General features: G+C 39.4%; 1 protein-coding gene across 2 annotated transcripts in view; it reads right to left on the bottom strand.

Annotated features, from left to right (window-relative positions):
• Positions 1 to 372: 372 nt before the first annotated feature.
• LOC103465852 (PDZ domain-containing RING finger protein 4) overlaps positions 373 to 17,209 on the bottom strand; it is a 130,791-nt gene continuing 113,954 nt past the window's right edge. For both annotated transcript variants that reach the window (XM_081607870.1, XM_081607871.1), the window contains 5 exons: positions 15,984 to 16,082; positions 11,899 to 11,961; positions 9,008 to 9,109; positions 8,089 to 8,217; positions 373 to 6,217 (listed from right to left, as the gene is read on the bottom strand). In XM_081607870.1, the coding sequence (XP_081463996.1) occupies positions 4,745 to 6,217; positions 8,089 to 8,217; positions 9,008 to 9,109; positions 11,899 to 11,961; positions 15,984 to 16,082 (1,866 nt within the window). In that variant the 3' untranslated portion in view covers positions 373 to 4,744. The remainder of the gene's footprint in view (positions 6,218 to 8,088; positions 8,218 to 9,007; positions 9,110 to 11,898; positions 11,962 to 15,983; positions 16,083 to 17,209) is intronic.

A 17,209-nucleotide genomic window follows, 5' to 3' on the forward strand; every position in this document is an offset into this window, starting at 1 on the left:
TCTTTAACCCCTCAGAGGCTCGCCTGCCGTTCTTTGTGCCGTTTACCTCGGGTGGAGGGGCACCGTTTTCCCCGAGCGCAGCCCCACGTCTCTCTTCTGCATTCGCCCTCCTCCGGTCTCGTCACAGACGCCGATGAGAATAGAAAGCTGCGGTTGCTCACTTTCACCCACTTAAAGGCAAACATTTCACAGGAGTCAAGAGCCAAGAAAATATGTGAAATAAAAATAACTTCTTTTCCAACAGTGATGTTCTTGCCAAGTTCTTTGTTTTCCAACTGCATTGTTCTTTTTTTTTTCCAGCAGCAGCAGCTCGACAACTTTTAATCCTTTATATGTGCCTAAACAAACAAAAGCAAACACTTTAGTGCAATGTCATACCAAAAAACAATAATTTATTATCATTTCTTTTGCAAAGATCACCATCATCGCACATTTCACCTTGCTACAAATGTGTCACGTATGCATTACTCCATCAGACACTAATCCAAAACGTACTGTTTTAAATTTCAAATTTACAACACGTCAGTTCAAAATGAGGCATTTCAATGAGCACTGCACTTAATACTGAACTATAAAGACGTTTGATAAAAAATTAAAAAAATTTAATTAAATTAAAAAAAAAAGAAAATGTCTCTTCCACGGTTCTAAAGTGTTCTGAGTCCTGCTCAGTGGCAATCAATCATCCAAACACCAGTTTAAAGGGCAAATATCATAACATTTTAGAGCCAGAAAACCTAAACATCTTTAAAGTGTGGAACAAATATAACTCCCAATCAGCCTTTCCATTGTTTTTCCAAACAGTTTCTATTTAAAGACACAGTTTTCTCGAGGCAAAAAGAGTCTTTGCTAGGATTCGTCTGTAAAACGGAAAGGCACTTCCAAATATGGACGACCATGCATCGTCTGGAATGACGGAGCAAGATCGTTTTAAAGAGAAACCGATGCAATCTGACAAATAAAACAGAATAAGCACACGTATTTTTCCACAAGAAAAGTGGACGATAGGGGAGGATCTTCTCCTCAAGCAGCCCACATTAACAACGACATGCTGAATATGAATCAGTATTTGACCTTCTTTCCCATCCATCACACGAGTTATTAGCTTGATTTAATTTTTAGGACTGCAGAACGTGTTGGTGTGAGAAAATTAAATTGCAGCATTTAGGTGATGTCGTAAAAGTGATGTCAAATGTCTTTGAAATGAATGTCAGATGAATTGCAGAATAGCAAGACATTATCCATTTCACCCACTGACACCGTGTTTCTGATGTCCACTGCATGGTCACAGCTCATACAGATCAGAATAACAATGTTGGTCAAAACCAGACCAGACATTTCATTGTTTGTCAGGATTGCTAGGCTGCCAAAATCTTTGTTTTTTTTATTTAGTTTTTGTTAAAGGGGGTAATTCACCAGACTAGCAGACTAGACTTGGCAAATAAACCTTTTAAATCCTTTGGTAGGGTGCCAGTTTGTGACGTCTCCAAAGTACCAGTGCTAAGGCAAAATCCCTCTGACCATCTCTTCCTAACTAACACATTTTAATTACACCTGGAGCTTATTCTACCACTAGTTCCATTTTCTTTGGGAATCATCGTGTAATCCATTAATGCCCAATTCAGTGTTTCAGACATAACATCATCACTCTTAAGCAAATTTTAGCTCCGTTCCTGGCAGCCTTCTGTTTGGTGTCTCTCTTTCACTATTTTTCTATTTTTCTTCTTTCTCAGTTTGGACCTAGAAACCATTTACTGTATATATTTCATGAGCTATAAACCTGAGTACGTTTGAAAATTTAAAGTTGGAAAAAATAAAAAAAAATGATATATGCCCCTTAAACCTAACTGCAAACATAATTCAGAAACACCTTTAGAAAGTCTTTCAACATATCCAGTAACCAAATACTCCAAATGTACATGATATATTGTAAATAAGGCAGGAAAAAAAAACAACATCTCAGATACAGAGATTAAACGATTCTTGTTTGCATGGAAAATAAGACCAACCCACCAATGCATCATTGAGGTTAGAGTTTTTAAGGCTATGAGTAAAAGAGATTTAAATTGATGTATAAAAAATCCCAGCATGTAAAAGGAACAGTCATGTTCATCTGTTCTTGAATATGTATTTATATATACTGTATATAAAACAAAATAAACCAGAATATGACTGCTTACAAACAGATTATTTTTTTAAAGGTAAAAATGTCAGTTTCATTTTGAAATTTCAAAGATAAAAAAATAACAAATGTACTTTAACGACTATTTGATCACAGTTTCAGATTTTTAATGAGCTTCTAAAAGATAAACAAGAAACCGCACTGAAAACCGAATCTAGTCCGAAGTACGACTTGATGCCATTTTGAAAACTCCTCTGCTGTCCTGCTCAGGTGGTGTTTGATGTGCTTTCCTGATCAAAGCTGATGTTTGTTTGTTTTTCCTGAAGGAGCTGGGATATTTTTGCAAGAACCCATCTGTTTGGCAAAGTAAACAAAAAAAGAAGATGAATCCAGAGACTAAACAATCCCTACAGATTGATATGTAATATGCATGATGAAGAGTGTTTCATCTCTTGGTAACTGCTGTACGCTTTTGTGAAATAGTTTCAATCACCTCAGTGCTTTCTGATGCACTTTCTCAGTTGAGGTATGTAAACTAGCGCTCTGAGGAATTTCAATGAGCTGAATTAGTATGAAACTGGAAATAGCGGCTTTGAAGCCTTTTGATTGATTTTTATTCTTATTGTTTTGTAAAAGCCTTGAAAAGGAAAACAAGAAGTCAAATTTTAGAACATATTTGTGTTTCTTTTAAAACAATAGTTTAAAAGAAACTATTGCAAACCTAAGCAAACCTGTTTCTTTAGGTTTGCTTAGCTTTTTAGCAAACCTAACAAGCTAAGTGAAAATCTTAGAAGTGCTTAGCTGGATGTTTTCTCTGACTGCTTTGATTTTCTCCAATAGTTTAACAACAAGAATGTCTGAATAAGTGGAAGAGTCTGCCTGATATTTTTGTATGTCGTCCTTCGGGATGTGATGGCCTTCTGCTAAAGGGGGTACAGATTGGACACCAAAATAAACAATTGAGAGTTTGGCAGTATGATCAAATGATCAAAGACCATTCCTAATGTTGCAAAAATGATGGCCGATTAAATTGAAATTTTGTCATGTTTCTTTCTTTCTTTTTTTTAAGGAGATTAAAGCTGAGTGCAAATCTAGTTTGTTTGAAAAGATTTGTTGCTTTTCACAGTTACTGGCACCCCACGTAAAGACTTACCAAAATCTTTAACCCGAATTTATTAAGATTGCAGAAAAATAATTATACACACACACAGTCAAGTTTTCATCACTTGTGAGGACTTCGCATTGTCTTCCATTAATTTCTACAGCCTAACCCTTACCATAATCCTAACCATCACATACCTAACCAATAACCCAAAAACAACAATTTCCCTCATGGGGACCAAGAAAATGTCCCCACAAGGAGCAACGGTCCCCATAACCCTACATTGTAGAAAGATCTAGGTACCCATAAGGATATAAAAACCTGATACACACACACAAACCCCAAATATCAGATTTAACTATAATCATTCAGTAGCAAAAACCTATCATATGTTGAGAAATTATTGACACCATCTGAACTCCTGTAAAATAACTGACTCATTCTTTTAATTTAAACTTTGGTGCTTTTTAATTAACCACTCCTCAAAACGGGGAGGATAAGAGACCATGTCCAATCATGAAAAGCAGGGTGTGTGGATTTTTAGAAACCAGGAAATAAAAAATGGCTTCTAGCCTTAGCTTACCTACAGTAGCATTAGAACAAAAAATTTAAGAAGTTTAAAACTTAAACTGTGACAAACAGAACTTGATGAAGACCCTTCACTATCTTAGGATGTCATCAAAGTAAAACATTTTTAAAATAAGTCACAGTTACAGAACTACGGTAAAGACTGTCACTGAAACCTCTAGACCCAAATTTATTATAAACATCTATTAGTCAGTATCGTTTTACCAGGGGTGCTGATAATTGTGGAGAGCACTGTGCATGAAAAACATTTGTAGCTATACATATATTAATTTCTTATAGAAAAAATGTAAATTGTAGTTGGAATTTAAATGGCAAAATTTAAAAAAAATGCTAAAACAGCATCAGAAGACCATTTTTAAGAATCTCTTTAAGTGATTGTTACTTGCCAACTTAATTTAATTTGCTAACATAATTTAAAAGCACTTTACTAATCAAACTGTTAATGTGGTTCAGTTAAACCTTTGACCGACTGCACTGTTTTGTACTTGGGCGAGAAACATATTTTCAGCAAACCTGCCAGCAGCACAGGATCTGCTTCAGCTCCAGAACTCAGGCATATAAGATCTGTGGACTCCAAGACAGCATTGAAAACACAGGTAAAGGAAAAATTACCTACTGCCAAACAATCACCATGAGATATATAGTTCAACATAAATATGAAAATAGAATCAAAAAGATAGACATGTTCAAAGTGAAGTATTAAAATAATTGTCAAGAGTTTCTTAGAAAATGCCGCCATGTTTCCCAGGTCATGTGAGAAACTTGTTTTGAAAAAACATCACAAAAATGTCATGACGCCACAAATAAACTCTTTAAAAATGCTTTTTGGGATACAAAGAGTGAAAAGTGTTCCTCCGACCGTCCACTTAAAAATGCCGCATTGAACGAGGCAAGTATGTTTTACCACATGGGGTAGAATGTAGGCCGTCTCTGTCCTATACAGTAGTGACTGAGAGGAAGGCATTGTGCACCTTTGCTCCCTCGGGGGCCTTAGTGCCGTGTGTCATCAGCTCCTGAATGGTCATCCAATTGTCCAAAATCTTCTTATTGCGTTTTTTCAGCATCTTCTTGTGGCTGAGCTCTATAATACTGACTTCCTTTCGACCTTCGTTGCTGCTCTGAGGGTTCTCCCTCAAGCTTTCCAGCCGACTGCGCTGCATGAATTCTCGTCTTCTCCTCTGTTCTTTTGCCCTGACCAGGTGCTGCTTCCTTTCCTCTTTACTCCAGTACCTCCCCATCTTCATCTCACTCATTGCATCGTCGTCCGTCGTCATCCCTCCGCTGCGCTCCTCTTTTATCTTCAAGGCCCGCTCCCTCAGGATCTTGTCTCTCACGGGCCTCTTGGTGATGTAGCGGGTGCCGTCGCTGCGAATCTTGACTTTCCACTCCATCTTGGGTTCGTTAATGGGCCTCTGAGGCTCTTTGCAGACACTAAGCAGGCTGAGCTGGCTCTGAGCGTACTCAACAGCTGAACGCTGCTGTATCAGCTGCATGTAGCTCTGGTAGTGGCGGGCATGGGCGGGAATGTTGGTCTGCCTCTGCTGGGAACTGTGGGAAGGGGAGAAGTAAGGAATCTGGGAAGTGCACTGCTTTAACTTTCTTTTACCCTCCTCCTCAGCCTGAGGTGTCTGATCTGACTCTGAAGGGTTACTGTGGTCGGGGCTGCTGCTTTTGCCCAGAACGGGGGTTCTGCAGGGCGGTAAGGGGCTCGGGCTTGGTGAGTGGCCGGTAGCAAAGCCGCCATAGAGGTTCCTCTGGTTGGTGAGGCTGACCATTCTCTGGAGAGAGTGCTCTGGGGAGCGGTCCATGGCCAAGGGCGTGCTCCGAGAACTCTCGGCAGTGTTGTAGGCACTGGAGCTGTCTTTGTCAGACTTTTCCATCCTCTCATTAATGTCACCCAGCTTACCCTTAACAGACTCCCCGTGTTTGGGGCTTTGACTTTTGATGGAGGGTGCAGAACGTCCCATTAAGGGAGATTGCTGACTCTTGCGCAGCTTATGGGCCTGCATAATGTTCTGGCACTCAAGTTCAATACTGCGTAGCTCCTCGTTTAGCATACGCAGCTCGTGTTGCACATCGCTCTGTTCCGCCATGCTGCACTCAATAGTACTGCGGCGGCTGTAGAAAAGGTCGTACTCGCCGCTGTTGCGTATCTGACATTTTAGCTCCAAAAGTTGCTGGAAACGATCTCCCTCTGACTCATCGTTGTCCTCGTCGTCTTTGTCCTCCAGTCGCTTGCTACCGCTGGTGCAATGGGAGTCCTGACTGTCCCGTAGGCACCGGGACAGGCGTCTCTGGATTTGGGCTAAGACGTTGTGGTCTGAGTTTTCCTTTCTCTCTTTCAGACTTGGCAGGCTGTCTCTTGAGTAAGAAAATGTTGAACAGGAAGGCTTGTCATCTTCGGATCTCTGAAAAAGGATAAAGAAAAAATACCTTTAGTAAATGCAATCTCAGGTCTAGATATCAGTTACTTTTGCACCGTCTCCTATTACGTTAGCTTACCTGTACATAAAAATTATGACTTTCAGGTAATAGAAACATGAATTAGTTGGCTTTAAAAGATGCATTGTCGTTCATGCACACCAATATATGGATCAAATCTGGGTTTCTCTCTTATAATATGGACTTTTTTTTACCTTTTGCAATAAAGTGTGCAGTGAGACAAAGGGTACAAATCTGTTTCTATGCATGTTACCTACTTTGCACACTACAGACAGGAGAAAGCTGCACTCAGAACAGCTGAAACACTACTACTTCAATTTTATGACATTCAGAACAAAAACGTTTGTCTGCACCAGAAAACATGCACACAGTCAAATCAAAATAAAGAGGAAGCCTACTAACACTAGCTTAACTCTAAATGAAAATATTCTTGTGGAGTGTTTTACCATATTTTCTGCACTAGAAGGCACACCTAAAAACCTTCTATTTCCTAAAAAGCCGACAGTGCGCCTTATAATCCGGTGTGCCTTATATATGGACCAATATTGAGCCACAACAGGTCTAGCAACTACGGTAAGCAGCCGCTGACTTCATTTTCCTTATAATGCGCATAGAATAGATGTATGTGAAAAAAGTTTTAAAATAGGCCATTCATTGAAGGTGCGCCTTATAATCCGGTGCGCCTTATAGTGCGGAAAATACTGTACAAGGATATTGCCTGAAAGATGCTTTTGTTGTCATGTTAATGTTTATGTTTCTTCACAGTTTTCCCTAGTTAGTTTTATTTGGGAAGTAGATAATAAGAAATGCCTCTGATCATCTGTAGTCCATTCCCAGTCTTCCCAGTCTTGATCCAGCCTATTAGCAGATCATAACCTTCACCAACTTTACCTGATGAGACAGACATCGGATTTTGCACCATTTACTGTTACAGATCAAATTGTCTTTTCCTTTTTTCGTAGCTCAAAAATGAACCTATAGTTCATTTGCACTGGTTCGGTCCATCTGAAATGAGGTATCTTATAATCTTAATATGTTCTGGTGAGATCAGAAGCCACCAGTTAATCTGCTGATGGAGGAATCTATTCAATATATTCCATATAAATTATGAATGATTTTACCATTCTTTTCTTTATTCCAGTTGTCTTCTAGCTAGCATCAGTTCATGTATATGTAATTTAACAAAAATTAATCTACTAAGACAATGACAACTATTTTTTTTTTTTTTTTACTGTTTTATATATAAAAAGTATTTACATTTTAAAACATGCAGGATGTTTGTTTTCAAAAATGTATGAAAGGAGGGAGATAATCGGGCAGTATAAACCTGCATCGCTTTCTTCACTCTTGTAGTCAGTCTAAATTTATTCTACACCTTCCCAACGGACACAGGTTTTTTTTTGTGTGTGTGAGAAAGAGAGTGAGAGAGAGATATACTATTTTACAGCTCATGCTTTGGGGATCGTCTTGTTTCTGCCACGTCTTTGAAGTTTCATTTGTATGGATTTTCAACGAATGCTCTCGTCCCACAAAAAGAGAATTTTAGATTATGATTATTAATGTTTGGAATTTAAATGGTTCAGTAGTCCCACTTCATAAATATTCATTTAAATTAGCTTTTTTTTCCATTCAAGGGACAAAGCCCGTTTTCACTCATCCTTGCAAAAAAAAAAAAAAAGAAGGTAGACTTCATTGTCATTTTAAACTAACTTTGCATCAATGTCTTCTTCTTCGTGAGGTGGTTTATTCCATTGAACCGAGTAAAGCCCCTTGTGTATCAAATTAATTCCAGGAAATAAAAAAAAAAACTGTTGTACCAACACATGTTGCCTCTGACCTGCTGCTTTTCCTGTTCTTCTTGTAAGGCAGCTAATTCCATCTCCTCTCTCCGCTGCTCCTCCAACATTTCCATCTTCAGCTGCTCCAGGAACTCGCTATGCTCATCATCCAGCCAAGCCTCTTCCAGCTGGGGGTGAAAGCATAAGGAAAACACACAGTGGAGAAACATCGGTGGGGAGGTGGATGATGGGAATCAGAGAAAAAAAAAGAAAAAAAAAAGGGAAAAGCATGATTTGTCACGGCCCAAAGCCTGCGACAATACAGTGCCTTAAAACAAATAGCTGGATTTTCCAAATGGGTGCACAAATGGGATTTCCTGAAAAATGTCCCTGCGTGGGTTTAAAATCGGAAACCGCAGCTGTGTTTGAGATTTAGCTTCCGTTTCTAACAAAAAAACTGCTGATCTTTCAACTGCACCAATACAGTCTGACGGGCGTAAAAACCACCATTTTTGACCTTTTACCTTTGCGTCATCCATCAGGCTGTTTGATCCGAGCCGAACGGTATCCGTATCTGACTACTCCACGTTTACTACTGGAGGAGCCACTTAATTACAAAGAGCCTACTAGTGCATTTCCTGCTCATCTGTACTGCGGCAGAAGAGTCCTTCTACTTACTTGTCCCTGGCCTTGGGCCTGAACTCGCTCCACATTAGCATGCCATTAGCTTTTATGGCTTACCATTGGAAGTCAATTACAGTGGCGCTACATAAAAATAAAACATGATGAGGTGTCCCAGCGGTGGCTTCCACCAGAAGTTGTGTGCTTGGTGGGAAGGGGGGGCTGGTTGGCCATCCGGGAATGGTAAAACTTGCTCTGAGCAAATAATGCTAATGGAAAACCCTCCAAGTTGTATTTCATAAAACGTTTGCCTTTAAGTCAGCTGTCACTTGGGTATAAAAGCGTAGTGAGTCTAACCTGCATTTCAGGTCGGGCGACCAGTAGTACGATGTTCCTGAAGTCATCACTGGAGAGAGCAGCCATTGCTTCTTCTCTGTCTTGCACATCAGTGCCGTTTATCTGCAGATGGAATTACAAAAAAAAAAAAAAAAAGATTACCACAAGAGCGAGGTTAACAGACAAGCAAGAATGCACATCCACAAACACACACAAACCAATAAAAATAAAAAATGAACTGCCCAAAAAAGGACATTATCTTCTTGAGGAGAGAGTAAATGCTGGGCCGTTTCTCGAAAATGCAAACCAGGAAGCAAGCTGTTATCATGAATTAGATGGCAGAGTTGTAGCGTTCACCAGAGTTTCCGCAGCGCACACGAATCCAGCCGTACAATTAGCCGACCACTGACATGTGGATTCCATTTTTTTTTCTTTTCTTGCCTTGAGAATAATGGTCCTGTCAGTAGCCAATAATGGGGCAGGAGTACTGGTCCGTTCACAAACACGTGCACATGCCTCATCCTGGCTACAATCAGCAGCACAACTCATACTAGATTCAACTGGGCAATTGCCTCAGTAATGGTTATGCATCCAGCTCTCGCATACTTTGTGCAATTCGGTCCTCTGTCCATTTGTCATCGAGGTTTTCCAAAACACTGAGGTGCATTTGCATAAAAGAATATATATCATTTTTCACTGCTGGTGGTGCTCCACTAAATACTGGTTAAAAATGTGTTCTGTTGTGCTATTTACTCCGTAGACCCTGCCACTGATCGAGTCATTTTTAAATAATAGCCATCAGAGTCGAAGCTTAAGTTCAACTCCTGATACCGGTTATTGATGTGCTGCTGTGAGATTTTATGCAAGTCAAAACAGACTGCAAACTGTTTTGTAGTTTGTGTTGTCAATATTTTTTAATGAAGGTCTATTGTTTTGTGTTAATCCAGCCATATGTGTATTCTTTATGAAACTTATTTTACACACTATAATAACAACCAGGCACTTTACCCTTGCACAGGTTGTGGGGAGCAGAGTTGTACACATTATGAAACAATATGTGTAAAATATTTGGAGAATTGCTTTCAATGCTAGTTTGAAAGCAATTCAAACTAGCATTTGTTAATGATCAACTTAGATGAATCATTAAGTTTAATGATCAACGTGTTATGAAAGCAGATTGTAAAGATAGTAAAATTACTGATTATTTTACCAATGGTTCTGGATGACAGCATCGTCAATCAGAAAGAAACTTGGGTCTGTTGAAAACAACGGATGGACGAGTCACCTCAGAGATACCCTTAAAAACAAATTGCTTATAATATCAAATAATGTCACTTCCAAATATCTGAATTGTCCCTTTAAGTGGAATACAAGCACAGTACCAATATACAGTTCTGGAAAAAAATTAAGAGACCACTTAAAATGACCAGTTTCTCAGATTGTAGTCTTTATAGGTGTATGTTTGAGTAAAATGAGCTTTGTTCTTTTATTCCATGAACTACTGACAACATGTCTCTGAAATTCCAAACAAAAATTTTGCATTTATTGACAGAAAATGAGAAATGGTCAAAATAAAGAAAACATGCAGTGCTTTTAGATCTCAAATAATGCAAAGAGAACAAGTTCATATTCATTTAGGAACAACAATACTAATGTTTTAACATTAACAAGAGTTCAGGAATCAATATTTGGTGGAATAACCATGAGGTTTTCAGTGGAGTTCAGTGCAGTGGTCTCTTAATTTTTTTCCTAGAGCTGTATATTGTGTTGTGTGATGTTTTCATAATTCTTTACACCTGATCCAATTAAAGGATTCAAATGCATTAATCTTAGTGGTGTGTTTGAATTTGACTTTATGTTGGCAAGTTCCTGTTCATCAATTATTCAGATCCTTGCTGTTACTTCACCGCTGCTTTAAAACGTTACATTCCACCAGAGTATACGGCTCGTATATTTTTGCTATTGATTAATCTGGTGTAGCCTGAATTATTTAAACAATTTTAAAGAGAGTTTGCATCGTAGTGGGAAAAGCAGAGGTGTATTTTGTGCCCCCCTTCAAATTATTTCCACTCAACACACAGAGGTTGAAAGCGAAGTCATTTCGTGACAACACTGAACGCGTCAACAGAACTGAACCGCAAGTCACCCTGAAGACGCAGCAGAGCACAAAGCCTGAATAGTTTTAAAGTGCTGCCATAAACTTGTGCTTAGCAGGTTATGTGGGCAGTCAGAGAGCCTGGACGCATTAATTAAGGCAGACGAATATCTGCGTAGTCAGATGCGAGAATCAGAGGGATGAAAAACAGTAATTAAAGCACAATGTAACTGTATCTGTTCAAAAACACCAACATGCAATTATCAGAACACCAAAAAGGTTCTAATTTATTTATTTTTTTTTGAGTTCCTCTTATGACAGAAGCGAGAAAAGTAAAACTAAAATCCTTAATGAACCCCTAACAATAAAAACAGGACGCAATCAGTCCCTTCCTGCTGTAATGGTCGCAGAGAGCAGCATTTCTTCACCATAAGGCCTGACAAATGCTGCTGGTGATGCTCTCTGCTCTCAGCACTGAAGATGAAGTTAGAGGCTAATGGCAGTCACAGCCTCTGAGCCATCACACAGGAGGCAACGAGCTGCAACACAGCGCCGTCCTGAAGCAGAAACCTTAACAAAAAAAAAAGCCCCTGTTGCTGCTGAGTCGGTAACTAAAACAGCCAGGGGGGCATTTCTTCCCCCTTAACAGTCACAGCGGGGGCAAGTTCCCACTATAATGTGCTGCCATTAAAAATAAATGTGCTCTCTTGCTGGAAGACGCCGGTTCAGTAAAACAAGACAACACAAGAATCTTTTTTTGTTGAGCCAAAGATGGACTGGTGTGGAGAAGGTTGGTGACAAGAGCCGAATGCTGCACCTGTAAGATTCGATCCCCTTCTCGGATCCGCCCGTCTCTGGCGGCAATGCTGTTGGGGCTGACCTGCACATCAAACAAAAAAAATGAGTTTAGATAGAATGTTCTTGAGAAACAAAGAGGATATTTTTTGTAACATTCTAGTCCGTAGATTTGTTTCGTAGTGTTTAGGGGAGGCGTCAGACCTAACCACTGGTCTTGGATCAGATTTCTGATCTTTTTTTTTTAAATCTGTTGAAAACACACAATATTTACCACTGGAGTTATCAGCAGTGACTGTTTTTTTTTTTTTCTCTCCCTAAAAAAACACCCTCTGGTGTTTAGGCCCAATGCAGCAACACAATGCGCTTGCTCTTCACGGAAATAATGGTTGCCAACGAGGGGGCAGGAAACTCTTCTCTCGCCCTATAAACAGCTATTTGAGGCAATTTGTTTCCACTTCCTCCAATCAGACTGCAACTCTGAGGCGGCTGTGGAAGTAAGATACTCCATCTTCATGATAGTTCCCTCCCACACGGAGGAATGCTCATTAAACCAGAAGCAACGTTCTCAGAAAGGAATCGCTGAAAGACTGGAACAGAAAGGAGGTACGGCGCCTTGCAACGGTTTTCGGATGACTGGCTTCTTCAGATGTTATTGGATGTTTTGGGGAAAAAAAAAAAATCGAAAAATCTGAAAAGGTGTGGCATGCATTTGTTATTAGCAGATGTCGGTGGCTAGCAGAGGAAGGTGGTGCTAATGGTAAGACTAACTAGTAGCATCAACACTTTAATCCCAGTTTAAATTCAGCTGTTCGGTCAAGACCCTTTAGGTTTCTTACAGAACATTAGTGAACAAACAGCATCATGAGCACAGCTGTCAGCTAGATACTCCAAAAACATGACCTGTATGGAAGATCGACAAGAAGAAAACCATTGCTGCAAGAAAGCTACCAAAAGTCCCTTTAGTTTACCACATGGGTTACACAACAAATACGTAGAAGAAGCTGCTATGGTCAAATGAGACCAAAAATCTAACTTTTGGCTTTAAAAACATAAAAAGTCAAATGCTGTAGCTAAAACTCACACTGCTGACCACATGATGTTGGGAACTTGGTCAAAGTTGATTGGAAGACGTTCACCTTCCAGCAGGGTGACGCTATCCAGAACCTTACTGAAATGGTCTGGGTATATTTAAAATAATAATAATAATTGAAAGGTTAATTTATTTCAGTAACTTAATTCATTAAGTGAAACACAGTACATAGATGAGACTGTCATTTCCAAGACTTTGTTTCTGTTAAATATGGCGATTTTCTGATTACACTTGATGAAAACAAAACATTTGAAATAAGAATATCACATTAGATCGATAAACAAGATTTAGTGCAGAAATGAAAAGTATATTCAATGCCTGGGAGCTTTTGTAATAATAACATAAATACATGTTCTGGTTGTTATGTAAAAAAAGAAAGGTGCAAGGGTTATGGATATATAAGCAAGGCACTGAAACTAGAACATGGGAGTTAAGAATCATCTCTGGAAAAAAGAAATACAATAAAATAATTGATGCTATTACCTAGTAATTGATCAATAAAAAGACAAAGTTGTAAGTTCTGTTATTAAGGAAAAACTTTTTTATCACTGGCTCGTTTTGCTTATAAAAGATCAGACTGTGTAACATCCTCCACCATCCTGTACACATTCAGTCAGCTCATCTGAATGCAGCAGCACTGTCCTTATCTTTTTTTTTTTTTTTTTTTACAAAATAAACACATATATTGCTGTCAAAAACCAAAGCGGGTTGAGATTTATATTCAGCTCAGCTCTCAAAGCCAACACCTTGCATGGTTGGAGAAATCTTCAAATGAAGCCGGGGAGAAAGTTGAGGAGAATTGTGAACAGTATTTGAAAAAAAAAAAAAAATAGTCGTACAAAAACAGAGAACAATTCTTTTTTTTTTTTTTTGTGCGTCAGAGCCGTCTTGTTCTCGGCTTCTCTGAGGTTCGCTGAATAACACACTCAACTACAAAAAACACCCTTGGTTTATTTTTTTATGTTTTTTTTTTTTTATGCCTTTCTTTGCTTGGTGGTCATCTCATCTTGGCAGCTGGCAGCAGAATCACGCAAGTTAGATCATCTGTTTGGTAATGTAATTTGTGCCTGATGAGAGTTCAATTTTGAAATACCGCAAGCAATAAAGAGACCCGCTTTGCTCACATGAATACTAAAGTAAATCGTAAATTGGTGGATGAATATGAAATGTCACATCTGATTCAGGCTGAGAAGCACAACATTGCACCGGGGTCCTCTGATCTGGATAGATGATTGTTGGTTTCTACAACAGAGTTTAATATGTAAATGAGAAACTTCAAAGAAATGAGATATTCCCGGAATATGCATAGAACTTTTGCCCCGAGAGGTTTAATATTTTCATTTTCCAAACGGCTAGCAATCAAAACTTTAGCATTTGAGAGAAAAGCAGCAAAAGGGAAATGGAGGGTTTATGTGTGTACCATGTTTTTATGTGAAGAAAACCTACTTTGGGGAAGCCGACGTGTCTATAGTATGACCTCACTTCTCACCTGTTTACCCCTGAAGATAGGCACTAATCCTTCACAACTCTGCAGGGATTACAATGGATGGATGGATCTGGTTGCTCAGCTCTATCATTTTCTACCACCTTGGGTGGTGATTCCCACTTTGACTCAGAGGTCTCCAGTTCATATTCCACATGCATTGCTTTCCTAATGTCCTGCTGTGAGATGCTAAATTGTATCTGGGATCTCTTTAGACAGCCTGCACCAGATATCTTGATACCTCAATGCTAAGGTACTCAAGGTCTGCCCCTATGCTGCTAGGATTAGTGTTTCTCTGCTGTCTTTCAGGCATGTTCAGGTCATTTCAGACACTTCAGCCATTCAGCCATCTGTGGTACTTCCTTCGGAGCGAGGCCTAAAGAAATGGCCAAACTCCAGTTTTTGAGGGCCGGTGTCCTGCAGAACGTTTGGGTGCTTCCCAAATACAACACCCTTCAATCAAAGGACTCAATTATCTCCTTGTGCACTCGCTAATAATTATGTGCTTCTGCTGTGTTGACACAGATATACATTTCCAGGTTTCAGGACACCGGCCTTCATGGAGTGTGACACTATGGAGGGTTTTTCTACCTGTAAAGATAACCCCAATTTCTTCTTTTCCAGTTGTCATTGTCAGAGACATTCACATCTTCCTGACTTATTCTTTGAGCGTGGAAGTTTTATCTTGGACCAGTCAGATGCTCACTGGTCCTCCGCCTCTTTTAATGTAAACCCTGTGATTAAGTAGATTGTGGGTGGAATAGATGGTGAGTTTGGTATTTTAATATCTGTGGTTTGACTTTCCTGCTTTGGCCTACATATTACCACAACATGATATCTGAGCTGTGAGCTGACTCCTCAGAACATGCCTTCCTCGTTGCAGGTATTCGGCTGATGCTGCTTTTCTTTTGACTTCTTTGCTTGTGATATTCCAAGGTACTTTTATTGCTCCTCAGTATCTGAGAGAGTAATTTCCTCTGTGTGGATTACCTTCCATCACTTTGAGAACATCCAACTATATTTGTCCAATCCGAATGAAATTTCAATGTCCCTGCTGTAGATCACCTTGAAGGTGTCCATGTAGTGGAGGCGAGTGACGGTGACCCCATCTCTGAGTGGGTGTCCGTAGCTTGTCTTGCTGATTAGTTGGAGGATGGGGGTTCATTCAGGTTTATGCAGAACAGCAGAGGGGCACAGAGCAGCTCTTTGGTACATGTCACGTTTGATTGAGAGTTGCGCAACTGGCTTGAAGTTGGCATCGAGGATAGTTTCCACAGCCTTGTGGAGTTTGCAACAAAAGCTCTCAGTGTTATTAACCTTGAACAGTTTCATTCATTCATTCATTCATTCATTCATTCATTCATTCATTCCAGGATCGCTCTTCTGGTATATTTACCAAAGCCTCTGACATTTATTGATCATGCACAATGTTTTCGGCTATTTTGCAGTAATTCAAATGGAGCTATTAAATAGATGTCGTTTACACTCGCACTAATGATTGCCTTTAAATGTCTGTAAATCATGTACTAACCTCACTGACATAGATGGCCACATCCTCCTCTTCGTCCGTTCGATAGCACAGAGTGAGGCCTAGTTTTTCATGACAGCTGAGACGACAAAGTTCGACTTCCTATGAAAGGGAAAGAGAAGAATGGTTGAAACCTTAAACAAAACTTCAGAATAATCTTGAGGCACAGCAATAACGACGACAAACAAAAGCACAAACGAACGGCTTTAGTTTTCTACTACCTGCCTCAGGTATGAAACGTGATTATTTACGGATATTAATCTTTATCCTTTCCCTTTTCCTCACGAAAAGGTTCTGTCATTTAGCAACTTTAGTCCAACTCTGCACTTTCACTTCGACCACAACAGGAGATGACGCCAAACACCAAACAGCACCAGCCCCTGTCCCATTTCCTAACCCCTGAAACATATCAAGGGTGTTTGAGGGAATCAAGTGTGAAATGGCCTTCCCTCCCAAGGTCTTCATTAGAGCAGAAACACAACGTCTCTCAGCAGCAGGAGCGAAGTGGTTGAGTGGAGAGGAGGATGGAGCGGGGCAGAGAGAAATGAGGTGGCTGCGAGGACTCTGGCAGGACTCACAGGGGTCTCGTATAAAAAGAAAGAGATCCATTTTGTCTGTGACAAGTGCAGGTTGGCTGGTTATGTGTGGTAGACGTGGCATGGCTTTAGGTATGCGAAGGGGGAAGGGAAGAGACGAAGGACAGAGAGGAAAAGGCCAACTCTGTTTTGAACATTGCTTTTTAGTGCTTTAAGACCGCTGGCTTCTGAGAAACAACATTTTTGTGTCTCCTTTTATGTCTGTCCAACATAAATGTGTTTAATAGGTCAATCTCAGGAAACGGAAAAGCATCAAAAGTTATTTCAGCAACTCAATAAAAAAAATCAAATCATTTTTAATCAATTAGATTGTGTTCCAAGAGTTGCTCATTAGATTAAAGATACTTTTTGAAATATTTAATCAGGAGTAAACATAATGTTCATAATGCTCCTTTAAACACATATTTTTTATTGATATGGCGTAATATTTAAAATTTTGGTATGGGTAAGCAAAAAGAAAAAATCTCAATGACATAAAGGCTTGAATATATGAATATTAATCTATAGAATGTGTTTCACTAAGTGAACTGATTTAAATCAACAAATGAACTTTGCAATATTGTAACTTATGGATTTTACTGTAAGTGGATTAGACAGAGTGATTTATTTCATGGATGCAATCCCAAAAATTTT

This window comes from Poecilia reticulata, chromosome 6 (assembly GCF_904066995.2).
Source record: "Poecilia reticulata chromosome 6, P_reticulata-male-v2, whole genome shotgun sequence".
Taxonomy (NCBI): domain Eukaryota; kingdom Metazoa; phylum Chordata; class Actinopteri; order Cyprinodontiformes; family Poeciliidae; genus Poecilia; species Poecilia reticulata.